At 53.6% G+C, this 27,303-nt stretch overlaps 2 protein-coding genes across 15 annotated transcripts in view; one reads left to right on the top strand and one right to left on the bottom strand.

Annotated features, from left to right (window-relative positions):
- The first annotated feature begins 846 nt into the window (after nucleotides 1–846).
- On the top strand, nucleotides 847–14,914 carry CELF3 (CUGBP Elav-like family member 3). 11 transcript variants are annotated; one of them, XM_067727790.1, is made up of 15 exons: nucleotides 847–896; nucleotides 1,632–1,737; nucleotides 2,969–3,051; nucleotides 8,184–8,232; nucleotides 8,520–8,534; nucleotides 8,669–8,794; nucleotides 8,932–9,011; nucleotides 10,064–10,207; nucleotides 10,428–10,569; nucleotides 10,810–10,959; nucleotides 11,376–11,441; nucleotides 11,745–11,882; nucleotides 12,115–12,258; nucleotides 12,987–13,123; nucleotides 14,777–14,914. In XM_067727790.1, the coding sequence occupies exons 4-14, from the start codon at nucleotides 8,184–8,186 to the stop codon at nucleotides 13,112–13,114; spliced, it is 1,182 nt and encodes a 393-aa protein (XP_067583891.1). In that variant the 5' UTR covers nucleotides 847–896; nucleotides 1,632–1,737; nucleotides 2,969–3,051; the 3' UTR covers nucleotides 13,115–13,123; nucleotides 14,777–14,914. The 11 variants fall into 11 exon arrangements, with proteins under 11 accessions (XP_067583891.1, XP_067583892.1, XP_067583882.1 ...); XM_067727791.1 differs by lacking the exon at nucleotides 8,520–8,534; XM_067727781.1 differs by lacking the exon at nucleotides 847–896 and having other exon boundaries at nucleotides 954–1,737.
- A 5,997-nt stretch (nucleotides 14,915–20,911) lies between these two features.
- Nucleotides 20,912–27,303, bottom strand: part of SNX27 (sorting nexin 27) — an 86,112-nt gene continuing 79,720 nt past the window's right edge. For all 4 annotated transcript variants that reach the window (XM_067727779.1, XM_067727777.1, XM_067727778.1 and 1 more), the window contains 4 exons: nucleotides 26,579–26,728; nucleotides 26,121–26,249; nucleotides 25,676–25,735; nucleotides 20,912–24,777 (listed from right to left, as the gene is read on the bottom strand). In XM_067727779.1, the coding sequence (XP_067583880.1) occupies nucleotides 24,730–24,777; nucleotides 25,676–25,735; nucleotides 26,121–26,249; nucleotides 26,579–26,728 (387 nt within the window). In that variant the 3' untranslated portion in view covers nucleotides 20,912–24,729. The remainder of the gene's footprint in view (nucleotides 24,778–25,675; nucleotides 25,736–26,120; nucleotides 26,250–26,578; nucleotides 26,729–27,303) is intronic.

Here is a 27,303-nt window from a genome sequence, read left to right as displayed (position 1 = left end):
TTGACTACTTATTCGAGAAATATTTGTTAAGCTCCTACTACGTGTGAACAAGACACTGTGCTGGACACTGTGAACAGTAAAAGCTGAATTAAACAGTGTCCTGGTCTTCAAACAGCTTCCAAGTGCGAGCTCCCGCTGTCACCACTGCTGCCTCCCTGCCCACGCACTTATACACACAAACGCCCCAGAGGGCGAGAAGGGGGCGTCGGCAAATGCCAGCAAGATCGAGTTTTTCTTGGTTCCCTTTCTGGAAAACACAGTTCTCTCTCTGCACTCATCTCACCCTGCTCTCTCTTCCACAGCCCCCTTTCCATCTTTCTCTCTGGGTCCCTTCTGCCCTTTCCCCCAGGCTCTGCGACCTGCTTCCCTCCCCAGCTACACCCTTCTCCCCACCCGCCCCTAATCTGCCCAGCCATCTCTATGCCATCTTCTTTTCCCTGTTTTCTTCCCTTGGCTCCCCACTCTCAGTCTCCCCAGATGCCAGCTCCTCTCTCTTCCTCCCCCCTGCTCCCCTCTCCTGGGTCTTCTCTTCCAGCACCGGGGACAGCTCCAGCCCCCGGAACAATGGACCCCACCTTAGGGCTCCTCTATAAATTCTCCATCTTAGTGCCTTGCCCAACTCGTGATTAGGGAGTAAGATGGGGGAAGGGTTATTATCAACAGGACCAGCTGCTCTTCTGGGGGTGGGAAGGGAGTCAGGGAGGAAGGAGATAGGAAGAGGGCGTGGCTCTTGTCTGGATTGTGCGTCCCTCTCCAGGGTAGAGAATTTGTCTTCCACCCCTGAGACTGACATCACTGATGTCAGGGGAAAGGAGGTGGGAGTGGGGAGGGGGGTGTGGAGGGGGGAGGTTTTTGTTGAGGAGAGCGCGGCCGGAGAGCAGAGCTCCGGGACCCAGGTGACCGGGAAAGCAGGCAGCCCCAGCGGCGGGAGCAGCCAGCAGCAGCCCAGGCCCGGGGACCGGGGTGGGGGTGGGAGGGGGGCTGAGGGGAGGACCTGAAGGGAGGCGGCAGGGCCAAAGGGACCCCCGGCGCCCTGCCGCCATCAGAGATCAAGCATCTGGCATCAGGGATCTTCGGACCCAGCAGAAGGATCAGCCACAGGGGAGGTGTCCTCCCAGGGAAGCCAACGAGAGCTCCACCTGCCCCACATCAGGAGTGCCCCCCCCAACGCTGCTGGCAACCATACCAGGACCCTAACCCCTCAGCCTGCAACCCCATCACCCTCCTCAGGCCCTTTCCTCCACCTCCAGCTCTAATCTCAACCCCTAGTTCCCAGCGCCCCTGCTACCACCCTAACCCTCCAGGTCTTGGCCACACTGCCCCCCATCCTGGGATATCTGCCAGATCTCTGGGAGGGAGATCGTTTGCTTGGGCTATGCCCCCTGGTGGCATGACAGTGTCTGCCTAGACCCCTGACCCCGAGCCCTCAACTCCCTGGGCCTCCTTTGTGTGAAGAGCGGCCCCTCCGCTCAGCACTGTGGTTGAGGCCAAAGGGAAAGCCAGCCCCAGCCACTTGCCTCCTTGCTGGGCAGCTCCCCCTGGCCTTCGGGCCTCTCCCTGCTCCCCTCGGCCCCTTCTCCTGGGCCGCCCCAATGAAGGAACCGGATGCCATCAAGCTGTTTGTGGGGCAGATACCGAGGCATCTGGAGGAAAAGGACCTGAAACCCATCTTCGAACAGTTTGGTCGGATCTTCGAGCTGACTGTCATCAAGGACAAGTACACCGGGCTGCACAAGGGTGAGGGGTCAGGCCAGGCTGGAGAGGCTTCAGGGAGTGGGCTGGGAGGTTGGGAGGCTGGGAGGAGGTGGGGAAGCCAGGCTGGAGGGATGGAGTGGCTGGAGAAGGCTGATCTGGAAGGAAAAGAGTTCATGGGCTGGGGAGTGTGGATGGAGGAGCTAGAAGAGAACTCAGCTAGGGTGACCAGGGGACCTCAGGTGGAGGACCAAGGAGAGCCTCTCTGGGGGAAGAGTTGTCCAGGTGGCTGCAGAGATGTGGACCCCAAAGTTGAGGGGGATGATGTGGATGAACTCAAGGAAGGATGGAGGAACGAGAGAGCTGGTTTGAAAGATAAGGAGCTGGGCAGGGGTGTGTGTGTGGAGGGGGGCAGCACGCACAAGACTGAGAGTCTTAGTAGCCTCAGATACTATTGGGATGGGGGTCGGGACACAGGGTCAGGTGCTCAACCTGGAAAGAGTGGATGTTCGTGGAGTGGGCAGGGCAGCCCCAGAACTAAAGAGGGGGACCTGGGAAACAGTGTAGGACACAGATTGGTAAAGATCTGGGAAGCGTAGGGACTCGAAAGTTAAGGGAGCTGGGGGTGAAAGAGGATGTGCCTCAGGCCAAAGGGCTGTGCAGCTAAGCAGGGTCAGGCCTGGGGTCAGGCCTTGGAGAGCCCCAGACACTGGGAGTCAGAGGGGCCACGCTGCCTCCCCCTCCACCGGCCCAGGGACTCCGGCTCCCCACTCTTCCCTTTCCTTCTCTAGTCAGCTCTCCACCCTCCACCTGCCTCCCATGGAGCTGGAGAGAGAGGAGGAAATAGAGAAAATGGGAGAGGAGAGGGCTGATGATGACCAAGATGGAGGGAGGTGGAGGCAAAGGAGAAAGGGGAAAGGAGACCAGCTAAGGAAGAGAGAAAACCACACCACACGTACTTGTCTGGAGATCACATGCCCCTTCTCCTCCCCCCACACAAAGCCCCAGCTCCCACAGCCCAGGCATTCTCCCTCTTCCATCACCCCACCATGTAAGCCTCCTGGTCTCGGGGTCTCTGCCCTGTGCTCATCAGCCCAGAGACTCCGGGGACGAATGTGCACCCCCTCTCAGACACCTCCCCACCCCAGCAGGCAGAAGGTGGCAAGAAGGGACAAGCTTCCCAGTCCTCAGTTTCGTGGGGGGTAGGGGGCCTTTTAGGGAGGGGAGACCGGGGACTTACCCCCGACCCGGTCTCTCTGCCCCTGCCCCTCCTCAGGATGTGCCTTCCTGACATACTGTGCCCGCGATTCAGCCCTGAAGGCCCAGAGCGCCCTGCACGAACAGAAGACGCTTCCAGGGGTGAGTCCCGGCCTTTTCAAGGCCAGGGGGCTGAGAAGGGCCTTAGAAGGGGCACCACCTTCCCAAGACACTGAGTGTATTTTCCACCTCCTCTCATCACCGGGAAGCCCCCGCCTCCTTGCTGAAGATGCACGCATTTCTTCTCACCAAGAGAGAAGGAAAACAGCGAGGAGCAGAGTAGATATAACCCTTGCAAAGAGCAGAGGTAGCCCTTTCCCCACTTCCCAACCTGCCCCCGGGGCAGCACTCAGAGGAGGGACTTAGCTGGCTGGGAGGCATGGGGAGAAGACTTTGGACACCAAGTGCAGGGCCGAGTGAGCAGGAGGCACTCAGGCACTCTTTCTGGCTCTGGGGAGGAAATCTGCCTGTGAAATGGGGGAGGGGTGCCTGCGGCCAGAGATGGGCAGCTGGTGCCTGCCCACCTGGCATCTCTGTGCTGACTTCTGAGGTCGAACAGCCTCACCTCGCGTCTCCCAGGAAAAGCCGCGGGAACAGTGCCACAGGGCATCAGGGTGGTCAGGGCCTGGTGGGCCTGGGCTGGGAGTAAGCCCTGCGGAGGGGGGCTGCGGGCAGCAGACAAGGGCAGGGGCAGCCATCAGTGTGGAAGTTCAGGCCTGACCCCACCAAGTGTGCCCAGGGAGGCAGGGGGTGCCTCTGACGTGGCCTCCCTCCTGCAAGGTCAGAGCTCTTTGTCTTCTTCCCAGGCAGCCTTGCAGCTCATCCCAGGCCTGGGCTGGCACGGACAGGAATAAAGAATCTCAGACTGCCCCCCAGTTACCCATCCTGTGGGGAAGGGATGTGCCGTTCCCTTTCTGTATCTATCGGCTTCTGTTGTCTTCCCTGGAAAGTACCTCTTGAGAGCTAACTCCACCCTTCCCTCCAGCCAACATTTGCTAAACACAGTCTGAGTGCTGGAGACACACCTGTCACATCTTCTCCTTCCCTCGTGTGGGAATGGAGATGGAGCCCGATCCTCTAGCTCTTCCTGGGAGAGAAATAGACAAAACAGATGGGAAGGGCGGCGGGGGGGATCTAGGAAAATTAGAACTGTCTCCACCACTCCCAACTTCACCCCCTCCATGGCTCTGTGACCCTCTGTGGCCCTCAACCCTAAATACCACTATAGGAAAGCAGATCTGCTGCCAGCTCCCCACCTTCACCCCACTATCTTATCCAGTCGGGGGCAAGGTAGCCCAGAACAGCCATCGCCCACAGAGTTAAGGATCTGTGTATGTGTGAGCAGGCTCGGGCTCTAAGCAGCGTGTGTGTGTGTGTGTGAGTGTGTGTGTGTGTGTGTGTGTGTGTGTGTGTGTGTGTGTTTGGGCACATGAAGCCCTGTTCCCATCACATGACCTCACAACTCTCCTCTCTCTTTCCTCTGGGGAGGCCCCCCACAAATCAGCAGTTTTCATTTCCATTGCCGTTTCTCTGTCTTTTTCTGTTGTCTCCTATCTCTCAGAGCCCCTGCGGAAACCAGAGAGGGACAAGGGAGAAGGTAGAAAGCAGGGGTACTGGAGTGGGGACATGGGTGAGAGAGATGGCGCCGGGTGCACAGGAGCCCCAGGGCCATCTGTGCCAGCTGGGGGCTTCTGCCCTGGCTCTGTCCCCCTCCAGCTGCCTGTGTGGCTCAGGCAGGGCTACGCCCTGGGTGTGGAAAGGCGCTGCCTCCTCTTCCTGAGGTAATAAGGCCCAGGGTGGGAGGCGAGTGAGAAGGGAGCCCCAGTTAATAATTGTCGAGCCTTGCCCCAAGCTCCCAGGTGAGGTTGAGTCCTCCACTTTGGCCCTTGCCCCAGGGGACAGAATCCAGAGGCACCTGACAGAGCCTTTAGTAGGAAATGAGGGGTTCTATCCTCCAAGGGGCCCCCCGTGCTGGGGGTTTGGGGGAGCAGATGTCTATAACCAAGCTCTGCCTGACCCTTTGTGCCCCCAGATCTTTTCTCAGCCACCTGCCTTTCTGGCAGCAGTGTTTCCCCTCAGACAGTCATTGAGTGTGAGTGTGTGTGTGTGTGTGTGTGTGTGTGTCCAGCGTGCCAGCTCTTGCACAACTGTGTTGGGAAGTTCCTCCTACTGTCTAATCTCCGTGCCCTCTGACTGCAGGTTCTTTCTCTAATGGGGGCATTTACCCGCTCTCCTTTCTCCCCATCTTTGTCAGCTCAGAATCCGGAAGATGCCACCATATTTGAGTGACGCTTCAGGCTGCAGAGAGAAAGAATGGGAGCTGGGCCTATGGCCATGGAACCGCATTTCCTTCTCTCTCCCCTAAGAGTTCCCAGGAGAGGCTCTGTCACAGGTCCCTGGATTCTTCCTAGGAGCAGGGTGTGACCTCCTGGAGGTGGTGGTGTGAAGGACCCCTGTCTGGCCTGCGCTTCCCCCTCTACTTGGGCCAAAATCCCACTCTGGGGACACGGGTCCTCCCCGTCATCTTGCCGTTGGGCAGGTGGATTCTGGCTCCATGGAGAGGACCTGTGTGTGGTCTGGGACACCAGGCGCAAGTCTGGAGTCGGAAGTGGCAGGGCACCAGGACTGTGCCCTCAGGAAAATTAGATCTGTGGGCATGGGGAGCTCTTCTTGGAAGTGGAGTCTTAGCTATTGGTGAGAGGGACTTACTTACAAGTGACCATGTTGGTAGGGGCCTCAGGGATACTTGGTAGGAGTATAAATAGCCCCTTCTTCTTTGGGAGGCCCTGGGGAGGGCTTATCACCTGGCGGGTGGTAGCTAGGGAAGAGAGGCGCCCGGCGCCAGGTTGCCCGGTAAACAGGGCCCAGCTGGACTCAGGGGAGGAGGCAGGTGTGCCCGAGCTGAGCTAACAAAGGCCGAGCTTCCCACAGGAAGTGCCAGGCCAAGAAGGAGAGGCTGGGAACGGGGCACTGGGGGCCACTGAGGGAGGAGTCTGTCTGTGAGGGAGTGGGGAGAGCCTTCCGTCAACATGGTCTGTGCTGTGGTCTGCGCACTTGTGTGTGTTTTTGTGCGAATCCATGTCAGCTGTGGATACTTATTGATATGCTATTTTTGTGCCTGGGAGCCTTGCAGGGAGGGAACACCATCCTTTCTCCCTGGATCCCAGGTTCCCCAGCCCCAGCTAGAGCAACACATCCCCAGGGGCCTGTTGGGAAGGGGTTAGTGCCGAGATTAAGAATTCCCCGAAGCTGTGACTCCAATCCTACCTCTCCTGTAGTGGGAGCTGGGGGGCTGGCTGCTGACCTGCCTGTAAGAGGACTTCCTGATGGCTTTGACTGGAGTACGGGAGAGAAGGGGAGTGAAGGACCAAGAGTCCTGAGTGTCTGACCCCCACCCCTTGCTACACACACACCAACTCACACACAAACTCACACGCGCTCCTGAGGAGATTGAACCTCCGATGGGATAATCCCAGATTGGTGGAGGATAAAGCTGGGGCAGATTGGCCGGAGGATTTGTGTGACTGTTCCCCCTCCACCACCCCCACCCCCACCCCCAGCTGCTCTCAGATCCAGAGATTGGGGGGGAGGGGTGGACAGGGAGGAAGTAGTGGTTGAGGCGGGGCCTAGATTTGATCCGGGCTGAAAATACCTCACTTGCAGAGTCCAGCCAGACTGACTGGCATGGCGTGACACCTGGGAACAGGGTGCAGTGTGAGAAGGGGCAGGGGCAACTATCATTTCTGCACTTCTCTGTGTTAAGTGCTGACACACAAGACCTCAAGGCTAGAATACTAGAGCTGAGGGGAACCTGACTCTAGATCGCCTGATCCAGCCCATTTTACAGATGAGGAAGCTGAGGCCTAGAGGAGAGAAATGACTTGTCCAAGGTCACCCAGCCAGTGAGTGGCAGAGCCAGTCCTCGAAGTCCAGTGCCTTTCCTGAGGGTAACTTTGGCCCCACCCTCAGAATTTGGATGAATGTTTTCTTCTGTTTACTTATTTTTTTGGTCACTAGAACTAAGGCTGCCCCACCATCAGATGAGTGGGGTGGCCAGGTGTGGCCCCAGCGGTCAAAGCCTTCAACAGCAAAATATTTTCAGATGTGAAATACTGAGTCCTTTCCTCCCTCTCCAGTTCCTAAGATGCTCCCCACACTGGTTAAGGCAATCAACCTGCGGGAGTCATTCCCAAGTCCTCTTACCAGACAGGAACATGGAGTGGGGAACTGTCTGCATTTCCACTGGAGGCTGAACAAAGGGAGATGCTGCAGGAGTAGGGAGAGGGTAGAGCTCAGGAGGACTTCCGGGTACCCGGAGAATCGCGAAAGAGCACAGGACAGCATTTCCTCCTTTAGAGCTGTCTTGGCGGTGAGACATCAAGGATTTGATCTGGAGGAGGAAGGCAGGAGCTTGGACAGTATGGCCCCTGCAGGGCCTGCTCAGCGCCTCCCTCCAGAATCAGGAAGCTCTCCTGGGCCCCTCCCCCACCTCCCAGCCCCCACCAAATCCTCCACCCCCAGCATACCCTGTTCCCACCCCCCCTCCCCACTCCTTCTCCGGGTGTGTGGAGCAGCACAAGTGATGACGTCACCATGGTCGCCTGGGCGACGGGGACGGATAAATCAGGCTGAGTGGGCGGTTGCCATGGCGCGCATTCTCCCGTTGCCACGGAGACTGGGCATCTGCTCCCTTTGTGCTGCCCGAGTGCCTTCCCCCAGGGGTCAAGGGGTGTAGGGGGGCAGAAAGAGAGGCAAACACACCTCTAGGGGTCAGAAGGAAGTCGGGGCATCTGTGGGGTCTCCCTCAGTCTAGAGTCTTCCTTGGGGCTGCTTGAGGGGGTGGCCTCTGTTGCTCCTACTTTGTAGAACTGAGGCAGCTTTTGCTGAACAGCCCTTAGTTGGGCTCTAACTCAGGACCCGGGTCCTATGGGCAGCCCCACTCTCCCCCTAAGGAGGGCAGCACCTCTCCCCGGCCAAATCATCTGGGGCCCTACCTGAGCTTAGAGTCGTGCCCCAGGAGCATCCTCCTCTACATCCTCTCCTTCCACTACCTCTAATCCCCTCAGGTCCAATCCTAAACAAGATTAAGCCCCATCCCTCCCTTCCCATCAGCACTTTAGAGGGCTGGGCCTGGGGCTTACTCCCTCTAGCCTCTCCACAGGTCCTGGCCTGGGGAGGCCTCCTGGGGTGGTCAGAGGAGGTCCCCAGCAGTTGCTTTCTCTTCTTTCCTTTAGATGAACAGGCCGATCCAGGTCAAGCCAGCCGACAGCGAGAGCCGAGGAGGTAGGTTTTGTACCTTGGGACTCAATCCTTCTCCCTCAATCCGCAGGCCTAGGACTTGGAGTAGCTGAGGGGCAGGCTTTCTGAGGAAGAAAGTCTGAGAATTCTGAAGGGTTCCCAGTCAAGATGGGCATAGGAGTCAGGGTGGCCAGAGGGGATGTGATCCAGCCCATTGCAGAGACGGCAAGACTGAGGCCCAGAGTGGAGTGCAAGTCAGTCCTTCAGAACTGGTATGCACAGTCTATGTATCTGCAGCCCATCCCCCAACCATCCCTTCTTTCACGCCCTAGAGCCATCGGTCAGGGGTGAGGGGAGTTCCAGGGAAGAGCTGAAGGCGAAGGGGAGGGGTCTCTCTGCCTGTCCCAAGCTGGAGCAGGGCTGGGAAAGCAGCCTGGAGGCCCTGAACCTGCCCCTCCTCCTGTGCCCTACCCGCCAGAAGACCGGAAGCTCTTTGTGGGGATGCTAGGGAAGCAGCAGACAGATGAGGACGTCCGGAAGATGTTCGAGCCTTTCGGGACCATAGACGAGTGCACTGTGCTCCGGGGCCCAGACGGCACCAGCAAAGGTAGCCCACAGATACCCCTTCCCCGCCGGGCATTCCGCCTTCCTGCCCCTCCCCCACTGGTTCCGTGGGCTATGGGGACTGTCGGGGCCCTCAAGGGTGGGCATTCACCCCTTCCTCCTCCCTCTTGAACTCTCCAGGCTGCGCCTTCGTGAAGTTCCAGACTCACGCCGAGGCCCAGGCCGCCATCAACACCCTTCACAGCAGCCGGACCCTGCCGGTGAGTCCCGTTGCCCCAGCCCTCAGGCCTCTTCCAGCCTGGCTGGGCCCACGCCAGACCCTGGCTCAGAGGGCGCAGTCCGTGTTGGATAGGGTCTTTACTATCCAGAATGGACTGCCTATTATTGAATGACTATTATTCAAAAAGAATTTTCTGGCAGAAGAATCAAACCTCTTAGGGACAGCTTCCCCTTTCCAATAACATCTCCCAGCCCCTCCTCTCCTGCCTCCTCCAGCCCTCAGCCCTGGTCACCTCTCACCTCTTCTCCTTCCTTCCCATATCGCATCCCCCCTCCCCCCCACCCCGCCTCACTGGCTGGGCATCGGGACACTTGCTTAGAGGCCCTGCGTGCCCTCTGCACATTCATCCTGCTGCCCCACACATTAGCAGTGGGTCAGCTGACTGATCTCGCAGAGAGCTCCCCCAGCAGAACAAACCTCTCAGAAGGAACTAGCTAGCTCCCAAGGAGGTGAGCTTCCTGTAACTCGAGGTTCTCCAGCAGAGGCTGGGCAAACACTTAGCAGGGACCTGGGCAGCATCAGATAGAGAACTGCGTTCCAGACCCTAGGATTCCACAACAGTCCTTGCAAATGTTCCAGGCTGGTTTTTATTTGGCATAGGCTGGTATGAAACTTTGAGGCTGCATCCCTGAGCACACCGTGAGGACTGGGATGTGGGAGCATGGGGTGAGGTAAGGGGGTGGGGTAGCTACCAGGCAAGACGAGCTTGAGGTTAAACGTTTGCTGTGGCTTGATCCACCCTGGGGAGGATTTCCGGCTCAGAATCTTCATGGAGAAGCCAGGACTGCCCTTTGCATTCTGGGAGCACTTTCCCTTTCCCAGCACATTCCTCTACGTTTTTTAGTCTTTTGCACACTCTGGCACAGGGGGAGGGTGGGATGAAAGTCTCCCCGCTTTGACATAGGCACAATGATGGCTGCCCTCCCAAAGAGGCCAAGCCACGCGTGGTGGAACTGAGGCCAGGTCGTGAGGGCTCTGGGGAAGAAAGACCCCGACTCTGTCCCTCTGACCACATGGGGGGCCGGTGCCCAGGGTGCCTCGTCCAGCCTGGTGGTGAAGTTTGCTGACACGGAGAAGGAGCGAGGTCTCCGCCGAATGCAGCAGGTGGCCACCCAGCTGGGCATGTTCAGCCCCATCGCCCTCCAGTTCGGAGCCTACAGCGCCTACACCCAGGCCGTGAGCACTGCCCGCCGCCCCCCGCCCTGCCCTCACGCCCCCCACCCTGCCCTCACGCCCCCCAACCCCTCCTCCCCGTGCTGGGCCGGACCCATCCCCACGCTCTCCAGCGTCCTGCCCCCCCGCCCCCACCACCAATGCCCAGGACCAGGGTTGGGAGGGGAGCCAGGCCAGGCTGCAGGGGGGCTGGCCCCACTCTCCTCTCTTCCCCTGTCCCCAGCTGATGCAGCAGCAGGCGGCCCTGGTAGCGGCTCACAGTGCCTACCTCAGCCCCATGGCCACCATGGCTGCCGTGCAGATGCAGCACATGGCCGCCATCAATGCCAATGGCCTCATCGCCACCCCCATCACCCCATCCTCAGGTAAGGCAGGGCTGGGCTGGGTGTGAGTGGGGCAGGTCAGGGGAGCTACCACGTGGTGGGGGAGGGGAGGGGGGCACAGGGCATCACTCAGGGAAGCCATGGGGGCTGGGAGGGGTTCAGGGGTCAGAGAGTAGCCTGCTTCCTCCCCTCTGCCCTCAGACTTGTTGACTGCTTCTCTGCATTTGTGTGTATGTGTGTGTCTGCTTCTCTGTTCTGTCTCTGCCGCTTTCTCTTCCCCAGGAACCAGCACCCCTCCTGCCATCGCTGCCACGCCCGTCTCTGCAATCCCTGCTGCCCTGGGCGTCAACGGCTACAGCCCGGTGCCCACCCAGCCCACTGGGCAGCCTGCCCCTGATGCTCTGTATCCCAACGGGGTTCACCCCTACCCAGGTGGGGTTCTCTGCCTACCCACCCCTCTCCCCAGCAACCGCCCCAGCTATCGCTCTCACTGCCGGCAGGCATGACACACCTTCCCTCTCCAGGCTGTGGGGTGATAACGGCGCTTTCTCCTGCTCTGTCACCCTGGGCAGGGATGTTCCTTCCTGGTCTCAGCCAGGGAAGCTGAGGCACAGAGAGGCGAAGTGAGTTCGTCCAGGGTTGCACAGCCCGTCACAGACTCAAGTCTTGCTAACGCCAGGCTCTCCCCTCTCCCTACGGCTCTGTGCATTTCCACCCTCTCATTTCACATCCCATGCTCTCCCATGAGGCTCTCCTCCCCACCTGCCTGGCCTCTGCTCCAAGAGGCACTGGTGGGGCTCCCAGCAGCATCCCAGCCCCACCCTCACGGTCAGTGCTGCTCTCCCCAGCCCAGAGCCCCGCGGCCCCCGTGGACCCCCTGCAGCAGGCCTACGCGGGGATGCAGCACTATACAGGTGAGGAGCCCCAGCGCAGGCCCCGGCCTGGGTGGAGGGGTTGGTAAGAGCAAAAGAGGCCCAGAAGTTGGGCCTGGGCTTCGTGCTGTCTGCCAGCCACCCCGTCAGACTTCCCAGCAGGCCATACCTGTGAGGACACGCCTTTACGGGCACGGTCTGAGGCAGCTCCCCCTCTGACACCTCTCGGCCCTGTCCACTCCATCGGCCTGGGCGAGGCAGAGGGGGACTGGGGTGGCTGGGAGGGCCAGGTGGGGCAGGGGCCTCTCAGGAACCCCATTAGCTCTCTCTGTCCTCCCCCCGCAGCAGCCTACCCGGCAGCCTACAGCCTGGTGGCGCCCGCGTTCCCACAGCCTCCCGCCCTGGTGGCCCAGCAGCCTCCGCCTCCCCCCCAGCAGCAGCAGCAGCAGCAGCAGCAGCAGCAGCAGCAGCAGCAACGGGAAGGTGTGGCCTGGGCGGGGAGTCCCAGCCAAGAGCCTTCAGGGCTGGGGTGCCCTTGCCGTGGGCTCCAAGGCCAGCTCTGGCCCCCTGTGTGGGGATGAAACTGGGGGGAGGGGGGCAGGTGAGGTGGCTGGCGCCCTGGCCCACATGTTGGGGGCTGCCTTCCCCAGCCCCCTGCACCTTGAGTCTGTCTCCCAGTCACTGAGCTCTTCCTTCTGTCTCCACTGCCACCCAGGCCCTGATGGCTGCAACATCTTCATCTACCACCTGCCCCAGGAGTTCACTGACTCAGAGATCCTCCAGATGTTTGTCCCCTTTGGCCACGTCATCTCAGCCAAAGTCTTTGTTGACCGGGCCACCAATCAGAGCAAGTGTTTTGGTAAGAATATGATGATCTAAAAGATAAAATATAGCACATTTTGGCCAAACTCCAGATGAGGTCAAGATCTGATGCATTTGCAGGCACTTATGGTTGCAATGGACCCAGTAGTTGAAATCCAGATTGTCCAAGAGTCTGAAAGGACCAGTTTTTACACTCCTGACATCCCATACCAGCTGCTGCCCAGGCCCATCTCTTCCTCCAGAAAACCACATCTTTTCTCCTTAAGAACTGGTCAGATCCATGCTCTGTGAGGATTGGAAGAGGCTCGGGAACTGGGGAAGTTCAGTTGTCAAAAGGAAGGCTTAGGGAGCAGGGTTTAGCTGCCTTCACTCTTTGAAAGGCTGCTTCAGGGGAGAAAGGGGACGTGCTTGTCCTCTGGGCTTCAGAAGTCATTTAGGGTCCAGAGTGGAGGTTTCAAAAGGCAGGTTCTGAGCTACCCAGGCCAAGGAAGGGGCTGCCGCCCCTCAAAGAATGCTGAAAGGAATGTCCCAGGGTGTGTGAGAGGCTGGACTGGACTCATTCACTCAGCCTGTCAACCAACAACTACTTACCGAAAGCCTCCTGTGTGCTGGGCAGTTTTCCGGGCATTTGGGAGACCTGGAGGAAGTAGGGTGGTGACGGGAAAGCAAAGAGCAGGCCTCGGCCTAAGCACAGGACAGTGGGGCAGGGCTGGGGAGGGCGGGGGGGTTGGCGCTGGGCCAGGCCTTATGCCCCTCTCACCTCAGGCTTTGTGAGTTTCGACAATCCGGCCAGTGCCCAGGCTGCCATCCAGGCCATGAACGGTTTCCAGATTGGCATGAAGCGCCTCAAAGTCCAGCTAAAGCGGCCTAAGGATGCCAACCGGCCCTACTGAGGGCCCCAGGTGGGTCCCGCTCCCGTCCTGTGACCTCTGCAGCCCCTTCACATGGCAGCCAGGGCCCTCACTTGGACTGCCCCCACCCCCTTTCCCACCACCCTCAGGGATGCCCACCCCTGACTCTGGGCACTGGAGGCAGGGATCTGCAGCAGCTTCCTCAGCTGTTTTTCAATCACCCAAGTCTCTCTCTCTTTCACTTTCTCTCTCTCGCTCTCTCTCACACACACACACGCAGACACACACGCGTGCACGTGTGCACACACACTCACACTGTGACCCCAGAGAGAGCCAGGTCTGTATATGTCTGTGTCCACTCCCTAGAACCTCCCCAATATCTGGTCTCGTTTGTCTGGTCAGTGTCCATGTGTCTTGTGTGTCTCTTTTTCTGGTTTTCCTTTAGGTTGGAGTAGAATTAGGGGAGTAGGGTTTGGGGAATAGGGGGCTGGTTTAGGGTACTGGAGGGTCCTAGAATCACTGGCTCCTAGAATATCTGTTGTCCTGAGAAGTGGGGACATCAGGTCCCGGTGCCCTGGACCCCAGGTGATTTCCCTCATGTGGCAGCAGACCCACGGGACAGGGGAGAGTACACAGAACAGACTGGGGGGAGTCCGAGTGTCAGGGCTCTGGGGAGCAGCTTTGGTTCAGGTGGAGGCAGCTGGAATGCTGGACTGCCTGTGAATTTCACTTAACAGGTCCCCTCCTCCCCACTGCCCGCCAGCCGCCAACCTCATGGCCACAGAGCTGTGAGCTTTCATTACTTTTGTGTTGTTTAATCTCCTTTGGACCAAACCCCTGAAAAAAAAACAACCCAAGAACAATACCCACATTTTCTGTTTTTCCCCCTTTCCCCCCAATCCTGGCTGCTTAACTCCTCCCACCCTGGGGGCCCCCCAGCCCAGGGCCCGTGTCCATTGTCGGCCGAAGCCCCCATCCCCGGACCCCTGCTCCGGGCCCCTGTAAGTTGCATGGAACGAGCGTGTTGTCTTTGGAGCCGATTGTTTGTTATTTGGGGAGGGGTCCGCGGAGGGAAGCGCCCCCCAGCCCAGAGTCAGGGCCGGGGGCAGCTCGCGGGATGTGCTTGGTCAACAGTGGTTGGTGACTGTGGTCTGTGTTCCGTGCATTTCTCTCTCGCTTTCTTTGTTCCTTTCCAAAAAGGAATGAGAGCGCCCCCTAGGGGCTGGGGGGTCTCGCTCGCCCCCACTAGACTCCAGCCCTAAGTCCAGCCCTGGTTCCACCCTGGCCTGCTCTGCCGCCCTTTTGCGGATGCCCCCTTGCTCTTTTTCCAGGTGTCTGTCCCGACACTGCACCCTCCTCCTTTCTCTGAGTCACCTCTGCCTGCCTGTTTGTTGTCTCATTTCTTTGCCCCTCCTCCTCTAGTCCCTGTCTCCGTTATCTTCCATGTTCCTTCCCTCACGGGCTGTTTGAGTATTTCCTTCCTAATATCCTTTGGTTTCTTGTGTCATTCGCCCCTCCCTCCCGTCTCCTCCATCCCTGCCCCTTGTCGAATGGCTGGGGGGCCGGATGGTTCAGTTTGGACGGAGGCCTTTCTGATGACCTGCCTTCCTCAGCCGCCCCAGCTCCCTCTCCTCACCCAGGGCCTGGGACCTGCCTCAGCTGCCATCTTCTCCACAGCTTCACCCACGTTTCCTTCCTTCACAGGCCTGGAGACACCAGAGGAAGGGGCGCCTCACCCCCTCGCCCCACGACTGGCCCCAGCCCTCTCTGCACATCCGCCCTGGGCCTTGATTGGGCTCTGGGGCAAACGCTGCTTCATGGCCCTGGGGGCACAGGACACCGGCCCACTCCCACCACCCCGCCTCCCCGAAGGGCCTGTTTCCTCCCAGGTGCCCTTTTGGCCTTTGTGAGGGAGCAAGGAACAGGCTCGAAGGCTCTGGGGTATCTGCCTTCTGCTGGGGCTCCTGTGACGGGCCTTCTGCGCCCAGCCTTCGCACTCGCCTCCCCCAGCAGCGGGCCTCTTCTACCTGTGCGGCCCGGGAGGGCAGCAGGGGCCTCCCACATGCTCCCTGCCCACCCTCGCCCCAGCCTCGCCCCCATATTCGGGGTTTCTCAGAAGCTGGTTGTCACACTCCCTGTGGCCACCCTCAGCTCGAGGTAGGATATCCCTGAACCCTGGGCTCCCAGCCCTAAAACTCACTGCCTCCCCCAAGGGCCCCCTCCAAGGAGAACGTGGAGGAGCCCTGAGGGCTGCCTCTCCGCCAGTCAGCCACAGAGACCCTCCTCCTTTCACGAGGAAAAGACCTCCCCCAAACCCCTAAAAATGTTTACAGTCTCTGCTGGCCCCTCCGTGTAAATAGCACTACCACCCGTGCGTTATCCAGCCCGGCCCAGCCCGGACGCTGCCATTTCTCTTTCTGGGGGTTTAGACAATGTTTCCCTTGGATTTTCTCTCTCTCTTGAGTTCTCCCTTTGCTTTGGGGGGTAATTGGGTATTTGGGAGGAGGGGTGTGGGGCGGGCTAAAGGGGTTTATTACCTGATCATTTTCTCTAGAAAGAGGTTTTAGGGAAGAGAAATGGGGTGGGGGTGGGAGTGGTCCGGGGAGAGTGGGGAGTCCCGTTTCAGACACTTCTCTATGCTTAACTTATTTATTTATTGCATTTTACTTTTAAAGAGTTGGTCTTTTCTGTCTAAATAAAGAAAAAGTTTAAAAGCATCAAATAAGTGTCTTGGGAGGTTGAAGGTAGGGGATGGATCGGGGATGGGGTGGGAGGGACGTGAGGAGAGTGAGGTTTGGGAGAGAAAACTCTATCAGGAAGGCCCAGCCCTTGCCTTTGAGCAGTGTCCAGGCACTGATCACGGCTTCATGATCCTATTCTTCTGCCCTTCTTTTGGGCTTAATTCTGGAATGCTCTGTAGAGCTGGGCACAGAGGGAAGAAAGCAGGTCAGCAGGCCTCTCTCCCGCATCCAGCCCTGTCCCCCGCATCCAGCCCTGTCCTTCTGAAGGCTGAGGACGTGCAGCCTCACACTCCAGACCTCCACTTCTCCCTTGTTCGTGTGAGGGAGCTGTCCCAGCACCCGGCCAGTGGGGCTACTGGGAGCTGACTATACCATCACCGTTTATGAAGCAGTTGCTCTGCATGTGATTCTGTTCTAGGCCCGTAATGTGCATTTTCTCATTTAACCTCCCAACAGCCCTATGAGGCAGGACAGAATTTTACAGACAGGGAAACGGAGGATTTGGAGGTTAGTTAACTTACCCAGTGTCACAGAGCGACTAAGGGATGGCTGCAGGAATAGAACCCAGGCCCCAAAGCCCATGAGGTGCTTGTCTCATAGCTTCAACTACCTGTTCTGTGACCTGAGGCAAAGATCCCAAGGAGTATCTAGCAGGCTGGAGCAGTGAAGGTGGACGCATTAGCCCTAAGGTCCCTGCAGTTTCTAGATTCCTCTCTGTGAATTGCTTTCAGGCTGGGCTTCACACAGGTATCGTCTTTAACTTCACAACATACGGGCCATTTGCTTCTAGGCAGCTACCTGCTACCCCACCCTCACTACGTCCTGCTTATAAAGTTGCTCACTTTCCAGCCCAGATCTGGCCTGAGGCCAGGATGAGTAAATCCCCACAACTCACCCCTCACTCTGCCCCATACTTCTGCCTTCTCTTAAACTTCCCCAAACTAAGAAGAGTTAAAAACAGAAGTAACATGTGCAGCACTATAGGGACTATCTGTGGACATTGTTTCAGGAAAAAACGTCTCTCGGATTGGAAAGACATCAGGGATGGGACTTACTCAGAAGAAAGAGAATCCAGTCAGGATTCTGAGCCAAGTACGCAGCATCTGAAATCTGTTAAATAGAGATATGTGTGTGTGTGTGTGTGTGTGCGTGCGTGCACGCGCATGTGCGTGCAGTCAGAGATGGGAAGAGGTGTGCAAGGAGGAAGGTAACAGGAGTTGGTATTAACACTATGAATTTTCCCCTGAGCTGCTCACCGTGGCTTTGCAACAGTTTCTGGTCAGGACAGAGAGATGGAAGGTTGGGTTTAAACCAAAGGGCATCTCCCAGAGTGATTTACTGACTGGTGGGTTCTCCTGAGATGTGGGAGCTGGGGAGACTCGGAAGTCTCCTCCTTCCTGGTATCTTTCCAGATCTCAGGCAGCCCCTCAGTGTGGTAGCCCTTCACACAAACATTGAAGACTACACTTATTGTCTGTCACTGCTCACTGCTGTCCCCTCTCCCTGCAAGGCTGCAGCCAGATTTTCTCCAGAGGAGCAGTAGATAAGTCAGGCTGAATGATGGGGATGAAGAAGACACAAAGGGTTCTTCTGGGGAGTCAAAACAACATCTGGGCAGGGATTCTCCAGGCCCTTTGACAGCAAAACATAGGAGGCCATCTGAGACGGAAAAGGAAGCTCCTAACTTGTTTCTTGTATGAACACAGACTTTTTCAGACATCATACTGGCTTCAAATGTAGTAGGAAGGGTATAAAGGAGGGATAGTTCTGCTAACTACCAAAGTTCACTAACATCTCTTCTGAGCAGAAGAGGCCCCAGTAATAAAATGCAGAAGAAACAGAAAATGATGACAATAGGATCTCCTAACTTCAGACCAAACAAGATGAAACTCAGCACCAGTTTCTTCTAAAATAATCAAGTTACTGTTCAAATGTTAATGGCAGAATAAAGAGAAGAGAGAAGGAAAATAACTTCTCGAGGCAGAAGAGTGGAGCTGACAGGTTAGTAGCAGGGATTGGGAGAAGCCTTCTAGTTTTAGAAACAAAAACAGACATTTAGAAAAACATCCTCACTTAGGGGGGACTGTGGTGATGAAAATGTGGCAGGGGAAGCCCTGGATCGTTCCTTCAATGCATTCTCATCCCGTCTGTATTTTCTGAGCTTTAAAATGTATGAATGTGATGCAAAGTGTCTTGCTTCCTTAGGGTTGGACCCTTCAGTAGCTTGACACCCTCTCTCTGACTTTCAGGGTTGCCTTTGTCTTTTCATCCTCCTGCTAAAATTTCAAAGGCTGTCACAGCCTTGGCTGCTTGTATTTGTGATTGAAGGAATTGCCACTCATGGCCAAGCCTCATTCTCGTCTCCAAATCTGAGAACTTGAGCAGCCCTGGCTCAAGCTCCCGGCTCTTAGATTCTCCCTTCTCTGGCCCCTCTTTCGGTCTATCTCCCCGAGTAGTCAGCTCCCTCTTGCTCCCCATAAATGGGGTTGCATCTTCCCATCTGCTCAGTGAAAACAACTCCCAGCTATGTGTTTCTAACCTAATGTTTCTCCTGAACTCAGTTTCAGTAGTGCCTTTCCTCGCTCAGTCCTCCTTGCTTGTAAAGATCACCAGTGTGTATCCACCCAGGCCAAAACTCTGATCACACCCTTTCTCTCACATTTCATATCCAACCCCACTGCAAAGCCCTCCTGGTTCTCTAAAATGCATTGGTGATGTACTCACGTCTGTCTCTCCATCTCCACCGCCATCAACACTGTCCAGGTCACCCTCGCCCACCTTGGCCTGCAGTATCCTCCTTACCTGTCTCTGCATTTCCCCTCCTCCTCTCCTACAACGTGCTCTCCAGAGAAGACACCTGTCTTCTACGAATTCATTCACAGGTATTTACTCTGCCTTATCACCACTGTATCCCCACCATCCTCATCAGTGCCCAGAACATTAGAAGGTGCTCAGCAAATAATTAAGAAATAACTGCTGGACACCTGTATCTAGATTTCTCACACATGCCTGAATTATAATCGGTCCAAAGCTAAAATATTTTCTTCCCCAAGGTTCACCTAGCCATGAAACCTTGGGAGTCTTTTACTCCTCTCACATCAACTCAGTGTTTAATGCTAAATCATAAATGATTGTACTTCCACAGTTTTTTCATACCCATTTCTCTCGTTTCAAGTTATCACTGCCTCCACTTACTAACTAATCACGGCAGTCTCCTAATTGATCCCTCTGTACGTATTCTGAAATATCAGTGTTTCTAAAGCGGAGCTGATGAAAAACAAAACTTCTCTGGTTCTTTTTTCTGGCTGTGCCGTGGCTTGTGGGATCTTAGTTCCCCAACCAGGGATTGAACCTGGGCCATCGGGAGTGACAGCGAAGAGTCCTAACCACTGGGCCGCCAGGGAATCCCCCCTCCCTTTTCTTTTTTTTAACGTAGAGCACTTCACCTGGCATTTAAGGCTCTTCGAAGGCTTATCTTCTGTTTTATTCCTACACACACCTTCAGTTCTAATCAAACAGGACTATTCGTTGTTCATCTGGCCAAGTTTGATCCCCACCACACCCATGTCTTTTCATTCCCAATTACTAGTGTCTGGCACATAATGGCTCAGTAAAGCTTGCTGAATGCCTTCCTGTTGAAATTCTGCTCATTCTAAACAGTTCACTTTCTTCATCAAGATTTCCTTCATTGGGCTTCCCTGGTGGCGCAGTGGTTGAGAGTCCGCCTGCCGATGCAGGGGACACGGGTTCGTGCCCCGGTCTGGGAAGATCCCACATGCCGCGGAGCGGCTGGGCCCGTGAGCCATGGCCGCTGAGCCTACGCGTCCAGAGCCTGTGCTCCACAACGGGAGAGGCCACAACAGTGAGAGGCCCGCGTACCGCAAAAAAAAAAAAAAAAAAAGATTTCCTTCATTGCCTTCACCCAGAGATCTTTCTCCCCTCCTTTTCTAGTCCTTCCGGCACTTAACCCTTCCACAGCTAGGTCATATGGTCATTCCTCTGAGAGGCTGCAAGTTAGCACAGTGTCTCTTACTTCGCTTTTGTATCTATTGCAGTATCTAACACAATACCCTGCACACAGTAGATGTTCAATAAATGTTTGACTTTAACTTCTATAATTCTAACTCTGGAGTTCCACTTTCTACTTCTCTGTGGATTCTTCCCTTGTTAAAGAAAAAAAAATTTTTTTTTCCCCATTAGCACAGTAATATGTACCAGATTTCAATTATTGAATGCTGACGGCTCAGTGAGAGACCCACAGCAATGTCTCTCCCCGAACTGCCAAACCAAATGTCAGACTACACCTTGCTCTTATGGTCTCCAATCAAGGAGCAAAAGCACATGGCTAGGGATTAGAAAAACAAAACAGGAAGGTTTATAAAAAATAATTTTAAATATCCGACCTAACACAAATGCTGAGCTTTTCAGAATAGATTCAGCCCATAAACTAACACAAAGACAGAGTAGGGTAGGCATCCTTAAGAGTAGTACTCAGGCTACAACACCTGAGATTCCTCCGCAAAAGCAAAGAACATGCAAGACCACGCTTATTCTCAGGAGTGTGGGCAGAGGGGAGAATATAATCACCCAGAGGACACGGTATTGAGCTGGCATTCGTTAGGGGTAATATTAAGGTACCATTCAGTTCAGATTCCAGAGAGAAGTTTCCTAAGTAACTTGAAAAATGAAAAAGTATATACATGTGGCTGGGGGCAGGCGGACAGTGCTAAGATCTGTCCCAAGGGCTCTGCCAGGCTCTATCTGCATAAGGCTGAGGAACTGAAGTCCTGTGAGTCTTAACGTGGAGTTTGTGCAAGCTGGCACAACCAACCCTGAGGGTTGAGGGGGAAGAAGGAATTTTCAAAGGAGGAATTTTCTGGAAATAGAACTTTGGACCAGGGGCCTCCCAGCTTCTCCTTTTCCCACCCTTCCCCATCTCCTGCTCTCAAACAACCGTCTCACTAGCTAGTTGGTCAGGAGAACTAGTGAGATGTTCCTTCCCATTTTCAGACTGATCATTCAAACTCAAATCTCAAACGTCTTTCTTCACCTCTTCCCACACAACCCGAAGGATTTGTAAGTCTAGGAAACCAAAGAATAGTTTCATCAATAAATCAATTTATTTAAAAGAATATGTTACAATTAATTACACTAAGTGACATTACCAAACAATTTTAGAGTGGTTAGCTCTAGAACAAGGAATGAAAGAAACACTGTTAGCCATTATGTGTCTGTGTATTTTCTCTTCACATTTCTTAAATCACAAATAAAAAATACAAGATACTGCAGTGAAAATACAATTAGAGTTTCTCTCAAATAAATTAAAAGTGTGCATGGTCTGGGGAAAGCTGAAGCCCTGCTCACTGGCTTACAAAGGGGGATGTGATATAAAACTGGTGTCCAAGTTTAGCAGTTAGTTGGCCAGTGCCTCCACCCACATCATCCCCTCTTCGATTCTGTTCTTCCCCAGAGCCTTAAGCTTCCCACACACCCTAGATTACTGCTGAGGAGTGAGCTGACACCATCCTGTATGAGTGAGGCCTGGCATGATGTGCTCAGGTTTAGGGCAAGAGGAGGGCAGGAGGTGAAACCGGAAGATGGGGAACTAAAGATGCGCACCCACTGCCTCTGCTATCTGAGTATTTAACCACGTCACCCTCCCTCCAAAAGGAAGCTAATGTGACACAGTGACTCTGGAAGGAACCTAGCGGTATGCTGGGGTGCAAAAGACCAAATGGTTTCTACCGCTGAATCAATCCAGCCAGAGAACATGAAGCAGAGAAGGGAGGGCACAGTTGTCCCTCTAGGTCTGGAGACTTCGGGTCACCCAGGATGCAGTCCCCTTTAAGAAAACTGCCTTCAAGAGCCAGGCCCCTAAGCTGGCAAATTCTGAAATGAAAGAGAGAGGTATCACCTCCTGTTAGAGCTGCTGCTCCAAGCATTGGGTTTGCAGATATAAGAGGGGATAACCCGAAGCTACTGGCCTGCGTAACTAAAGGATGAAACTGGATGGGCCAGGCACGGGGATGCTGAACATTTCTCTAATTCCTCCCTGAGAGCTGTCCAGGCCTAGGAGCTGCCCCGAGCACTCGCCTGTGCTGAGCTTAGACCTAGGGCAAGGGGAGGGCAGAAAAATGGAGAGTAAAATAAAAATATAAGGAGCAGAAAACCCAAAGCATGGCCCAAGGGAACCCTTTCTGCAGGGATAGGTGTCTCAGGGCCTGCATTTTCTCCTGATCCATAAAAACTCTGAGTTTTTATGGATAGAAACTCTCCGTTGGGAAGGGAGGACAACAAGAGACCAGAGAGATCCTGCTGGCTCTGCTGGGGCAAAGTAGGGGGAAAGGGGAGCCTCTCTATTTCCCGGAGACAAACTGCAAAAAGAGACTGAGCAGAAGACTCCCTGGGCAGAACCCTGGACTGAGAAAGGTGGTAGGGATTCAAGAAAGGAAGTGCAGAGCAAGGGGGAAAGGGTATCACACTAACACTGCTTCGTGCAAAGAAGAGCTTGACTGGATGGAGCTGTACAGCCACAGCGACCTCTGCCTCCATTGCAGGACGCTGCTGTGGGTGGGAGAGAAGGCGGCGCTGTCCTCCAGGGCTTCCCTGCTTACCCCTTCTCACTGTAGCTGGGGCTTTGTTAGTGGTACAGCCTCAAGCAGGGGCCAAACAGGCTAACTACCTACAGGGCCCTCACCCAATCTCCAAGCACCAAGTGAGTGCCAGGTCAGAACGACACAGGAGCAGCGTCTATGCACGCTAAAGGCATCCCCGCTACTCTCACATCACAGGTCAGCATCTGGGCTTCCCACGGACTCCTGGATTTGTTCATTCCTCTCCCACTCTGAAGGAATAGGGGCAAACTGCTATTTTTAAAGTTTGAACGAAGCTGGTGCCAAAAGCCTCTTCAGCATCTTGGAGTGGGCAATCAACATACCTTCTTTCCAGGGTCCCTTGGCTCATTATTAAATTCATTTAAGCCAGAAGAAGTAAATTCTGTGCCAAAGCCTCCAAATCAGGGATCACGCCCTGCAATTTTAAACATTCAGCTTTCTTACATTTTGCACTCTGTGATTCCACCTGGGTTTGGAGAAGGTGAGGAAAGATAGGATGTCCTATATGATCCCACACCCCCTGGGGCAAGCGCCTGCCAAGACAACAGAGTGAGAGAGAAAGCAAAGTGGCCTCACAACAATCTGCAAAAACAAGTTACAAAAACAGAAACTTCAAACCACCCCAACACTGCTCAGTGGAGTCGACTACAACCAACTATGGTTGCCTCCCAGTTAGACAAAGCAAAAGATGCCATCCTATGGAGGTTTCTGCTTAGAAGGTAGAGAAGGAAAAAAGTAAAGAAGGCTCAAAAATGTTTCAGGTGCATCGGAGCCTGACTGCATCAGAGCTCCCAATGCAGTACCTTTGGAGGCTGGGGGTTGAGAATGTTGCTCTACCCCAGTCAGCCCTGGCCCCAGATCCTGGCATGTAGCTCTCAGGTCTCAAAAGGTCTAACTGCAAGATCAGATGAGGAGCTCTTTGAGGGACAAAAAGATTTTCCTTCAGGTTCCTTTTAATTCAAAGCTGAGATCCAACCCAAATCAACCATATTACTACTGCTCCTTCCTGGGTCCTCAGCTGGCTTGGACGGGGTATGGTTTGCCCGGCATGGGCCACCGACCCTTCTAAGTTTCCCCAAGGCCTTGGGGATGCTGTCAGATCCTTCCCCAACATGGGCGTTTAAGGAAGTCACAGAGAATGTAATAGTTATGGGTGGTTATTGGTCAGCAATGGAGTAGGGAAAAGCTTATATTCATAGGGACTTTCTTCTTTCCCTCCCCCTACTTAAGTCCAATCTTTGTGCCTAAAGGTATCAGCTTTAACTCTGGTCCCGAGTACCATCCCTGCTTCAGAACGAGCGGGGAAATGGGAAATCATGACCACTAAGTGTTTCAGGTGTCTGTGGCGTCAACCTCCTGAGCCCGCCCTCCCCTTCATTCTAGGCCTGTTGAGGGAAACCATACAGGGGGCCCTCGGGAAGCAGGAAGATGTGGAATGTGGCTAAAAGCCATGAGTGGAAGAGACAGAGATGGACCAGGAAAGTTGTCTTGGAATCAAGAGAGACCACACCAAGTCTTTAGACTCTCGCTGCAGATCTGCAGCCTTGCTGCCCTTGAGAAACACACCTCTTTCTCCTCCCCAGCAGCCTCTTGGAAGATAAAGAAACTATGCTCCTTGCTCCTCAGACTCTATGGCAACCCATGATCCAGAATCTTCATTCAATACAAAAAAGGGGGGAAAAACCCAAGCAGGTTGTAAACTTTTCGAGTCCTTCATGAGGAGAGGTATTTTTCCCTGTAAATTTTTTTTTTCCTTTTTAAAGTTTGTTTCAAAATAAAGAGAGCAAGAGAGAAGTCATGAATTCTAGTGAAAGGTGTGTAAAAACACAAGCTAAAAAAGGTACTGCCATCAATATGAAATTTAAAAAGAAATATATATATGTATATACGTGCAGCTAATTTGTGTATATATAATTTTTACATACATACATATATATGCCTGAACAGTGCAAATGGATGGAGTTCATAGTTCCAGTTCTAAAAATATAGTACAAGGAGAGTCTGTTGGTATGAGGCCCAGTTGAAAAGACAAAGATACCTTTGGCGAGTCGGTTGGGCTTATTTCTTTTCCTGTCTTAACTCAGTTGACTCCTGGTGCTGACCCATCTGTTGTTCTCTACCAGCTCAATTCCAGAGATATGAAATTCAGAGGGATTATTAATAATATTTAGTTTAGGGCTTTTGAATATAATGACTTTTTTCCTTTTTCTCTTCTTTCGTGTTAATGGTTACTCTGTCTGACATGGGAGACGAAAGGGATAAGAGGATGAGGGTGAAGAGAAGGGAAGAGGGTAACGAAAGGCTAGGTGGCCACATCCCTCTGCTGTGACCTCGCCATCTGGAAAATGTTCTGAAAGGAAAAAAAGAAAAGAGTTACTGGGAAGCCTTAGGTGTCCTCATCTCCTCCCATCTAGAGACAACCCCTCACACAGAAAACGTATGACTGGATGGATGACTTGATCTGATTGGCCTCTTCACTTGATATAACTTTCCATCAAGAATCATAGCCTTTTAGAGTTGGAAGGGACCTAGGATATTAACTATCTGGTTCAGCCTTCCTGTCTCACAGATGAGGAAAGATGAGAAGACTGAGATCCAGGGAGGCTGATTTGTCCAAGATCACAGAGAGAAAAAAAGCTGGGAGAGAATCCAGATCTGATTCCCAGAGCCCAATGTTCTTTCTACTATACCAAGAATATACATTTTCTTATTCCTGACTTTACCCTCTGAACCTTGGAAACATCTTCTCTGAGAGTAAGTAGCTAATTATTCTGAATGTTTTAAATTCTGTTCCAGCACTGGCATATACAGACAGCAGGAAAGCAGCAGCAAAAACCTTCTCATGCACACGCACTCCTGGTTAGCCTAGACAGACTCTTTCACGTCTCACCCAGTCAGAATGGCTAAAACTGAGGACAGCTGCCCTTCTGGGTCAGGAAGAACACGGAGGGCGACTGACAAAAAACAAGCAGAGGAGGGTGCATGAAGTCATGAGAGATGGAATAGCCTGTAGCCAATGGCCAATCTCTAGACGATGGAAGAAGGGCTTTTTGGCATAGTCCGTTTAGCGTCCAAGGCTAATAACCTCTCTGGAAGAAGATCCTGGCTCACATGGGATAACCAGTCTCTAACTAATACTCCTAGACAGATGGAGATGAGGGCCCCAGGTATTTGGCCACAGGACTATACATTTTAAACAAACAAACAAAAAAAGATAAAAAGGTCAATTCAAGATTGTTTAGAATTACCTCTTTTCTCCACTTGAGCTCGCAGAACACCCTCTCGAAGCATTCATGCATGTAATTGAACTGAAAAAAAAAAAACAGAGCAACACTCACTGGCTTCTCAAGTCCAGGCACCAAAGGACCATGCCTTTGAACTCCTGCCCAGAGTCACCTTCCAAACTTGCTCAGCCTAGAGAAAAACCTTAACAAGCTCCATAAAACCCAGGCCTGGCTCATCTGCTATTCTCTGGCTCCTTCTAGTGGTTAACTGTGAGTCAAGTGGGATATGAAATTGCCAATCCTACTCAGGCCTAAAGGAAAGTCAGGAAGAACCTGGGGCTCTAGGATTCAAACAGATTCAGATCTCAAAACAACAGCTCTACAGCTCTCTCCATTTACGCATTTAGCTTAAGGAGAACTTTAAGCCCAATCTACTTTCCCCGTGCATGCTTCCCCAACTACCACTCACATATGGTGTGAAGATTTTAACCCATCGAGGCTTCTTCTCTCCTCGAGCATATTCAAAACAGAAGGCCATTCCTTCTTCATCTGTATCCCATCGTTGCATCTCATCCCATTCAAATGCTATTACCTGGTTCTAAACAACCGAGAACAAGAGCATAAGTTTGAGAATGCTGGGGAGCTTAGGTAAGATGGTTCTGAACCAGACAGCAGAAAAGAAATCAGTAGAGATGTCTACATCATTTCAGGGAAAAGACTGTGACAGAAGAATAAAAGTCAGTGTAAGCAGCCAGTGAAGGTGAGGAGCAGTGTAGATCCAGAGCCTATTTACCCCAGTCAAAACAGTCTTGATATCATTTCCCCCACAAGGAGGAATTAAAACATAGCAAGTGAGTATCAAAGTATTCCCGGTGTTCCTGGACCATGCCCCCTGACTTCCCAGCTACATGCTAAATGAACTCTCACCTCCAGCTGTCCTTCTTCAGTGCAGGCATGCAGTTTAAAGTGCGTGATGCTGATGGCTGTGATAACATGCCCCTTTCTCCTGGAGTCGCAGGCACAGTGGGGGAAGATGATTTCATTGTAGCCCTCACAAGTCCTTAGCATGTTGAGGTACTAGAGAAAAAAGGAAAGAGAAACAGTGTTACTATGGAACTACACCGTCATCAGGAGCTGCTGCGATGGCACACAAAAGAACCGAGAGAAACCTCGCAACCTGGAGACCTTGCCTCTGGTCTCACGTCCATTGCCAAGCTGGGACAGGGCTCCTAGATGATCCACTATCCTTCTAACTTCCAACTCCATACTTCCAACCCTGCTCTCTTTCTCTACTTATATATATAAATGAAGCCAGAAGAGACACCGCAACCAAGAGCCCTAGGACTAGAGGGAACTCACAATGCCATTTAGTCCAGCCCTCTATTTTCACTGTACCTAAGGGATGGAATCAAATCTATCCTTATAATTAAGGTAAGAGAGCTAATGTTTCTCATCTCTTCTCCAATCAAAAGTTAGAATGATCTCAGTGATGAGGATTAAGCTATCCCAAATCTCATATTCATAAAAAGTTTAAGCTGAAGGAAACTTTAAAAGTTAGTCATTTTACAGAAACTCAGAATAATAATGAGACTTGCTTAATGTCACAGGTAATGGTAAGTGGCACAACCAGGATTAGAAGCCAGGTTTAATTT

The sequence above is a fragment of the Pseudorca crassidens genome, chromosome 2, assembly GCF_039906515.1.
Source record: "Pseudorca crassidens isolate mPseCra1 chromosome 2, mPseCra1.hap1, whole genome shotgun sequence".
NCBI lineage: Eukaryota > Metazoa > Chordata > Mammalia > Artiodactyla > Delphinidae > Pseudorca > Pseudorca crassidens.
Note: the sequence above shows the minus strand (reverse complement) of the source record. Positions and strands in the feature narration are given on the sequence as shown.

Coding starts and splice junctions, on each gene's coding strand:
- CELF3 (XM_067727781.1), top strand. CDS start 1,593: ATGAAGGAACCGGATGCCATCAAGCTGTTTGTGGGGCAGATACCGAGG. Junction 8,795..8,931: donor CCCAGACGGCACCAGCAAAG/GTAGCCCACAGA, acceptor TGAACTCTCCAG/GCTGCGCCTTCGTGAAGTTC. Junction 12,259..12,986: donor CAATCAGAGCAAGTGTTTTG/GTAAGAATATGA, acceptor CTCTCACCTCAG/GCTTTGTGAGTTTCGACAAT.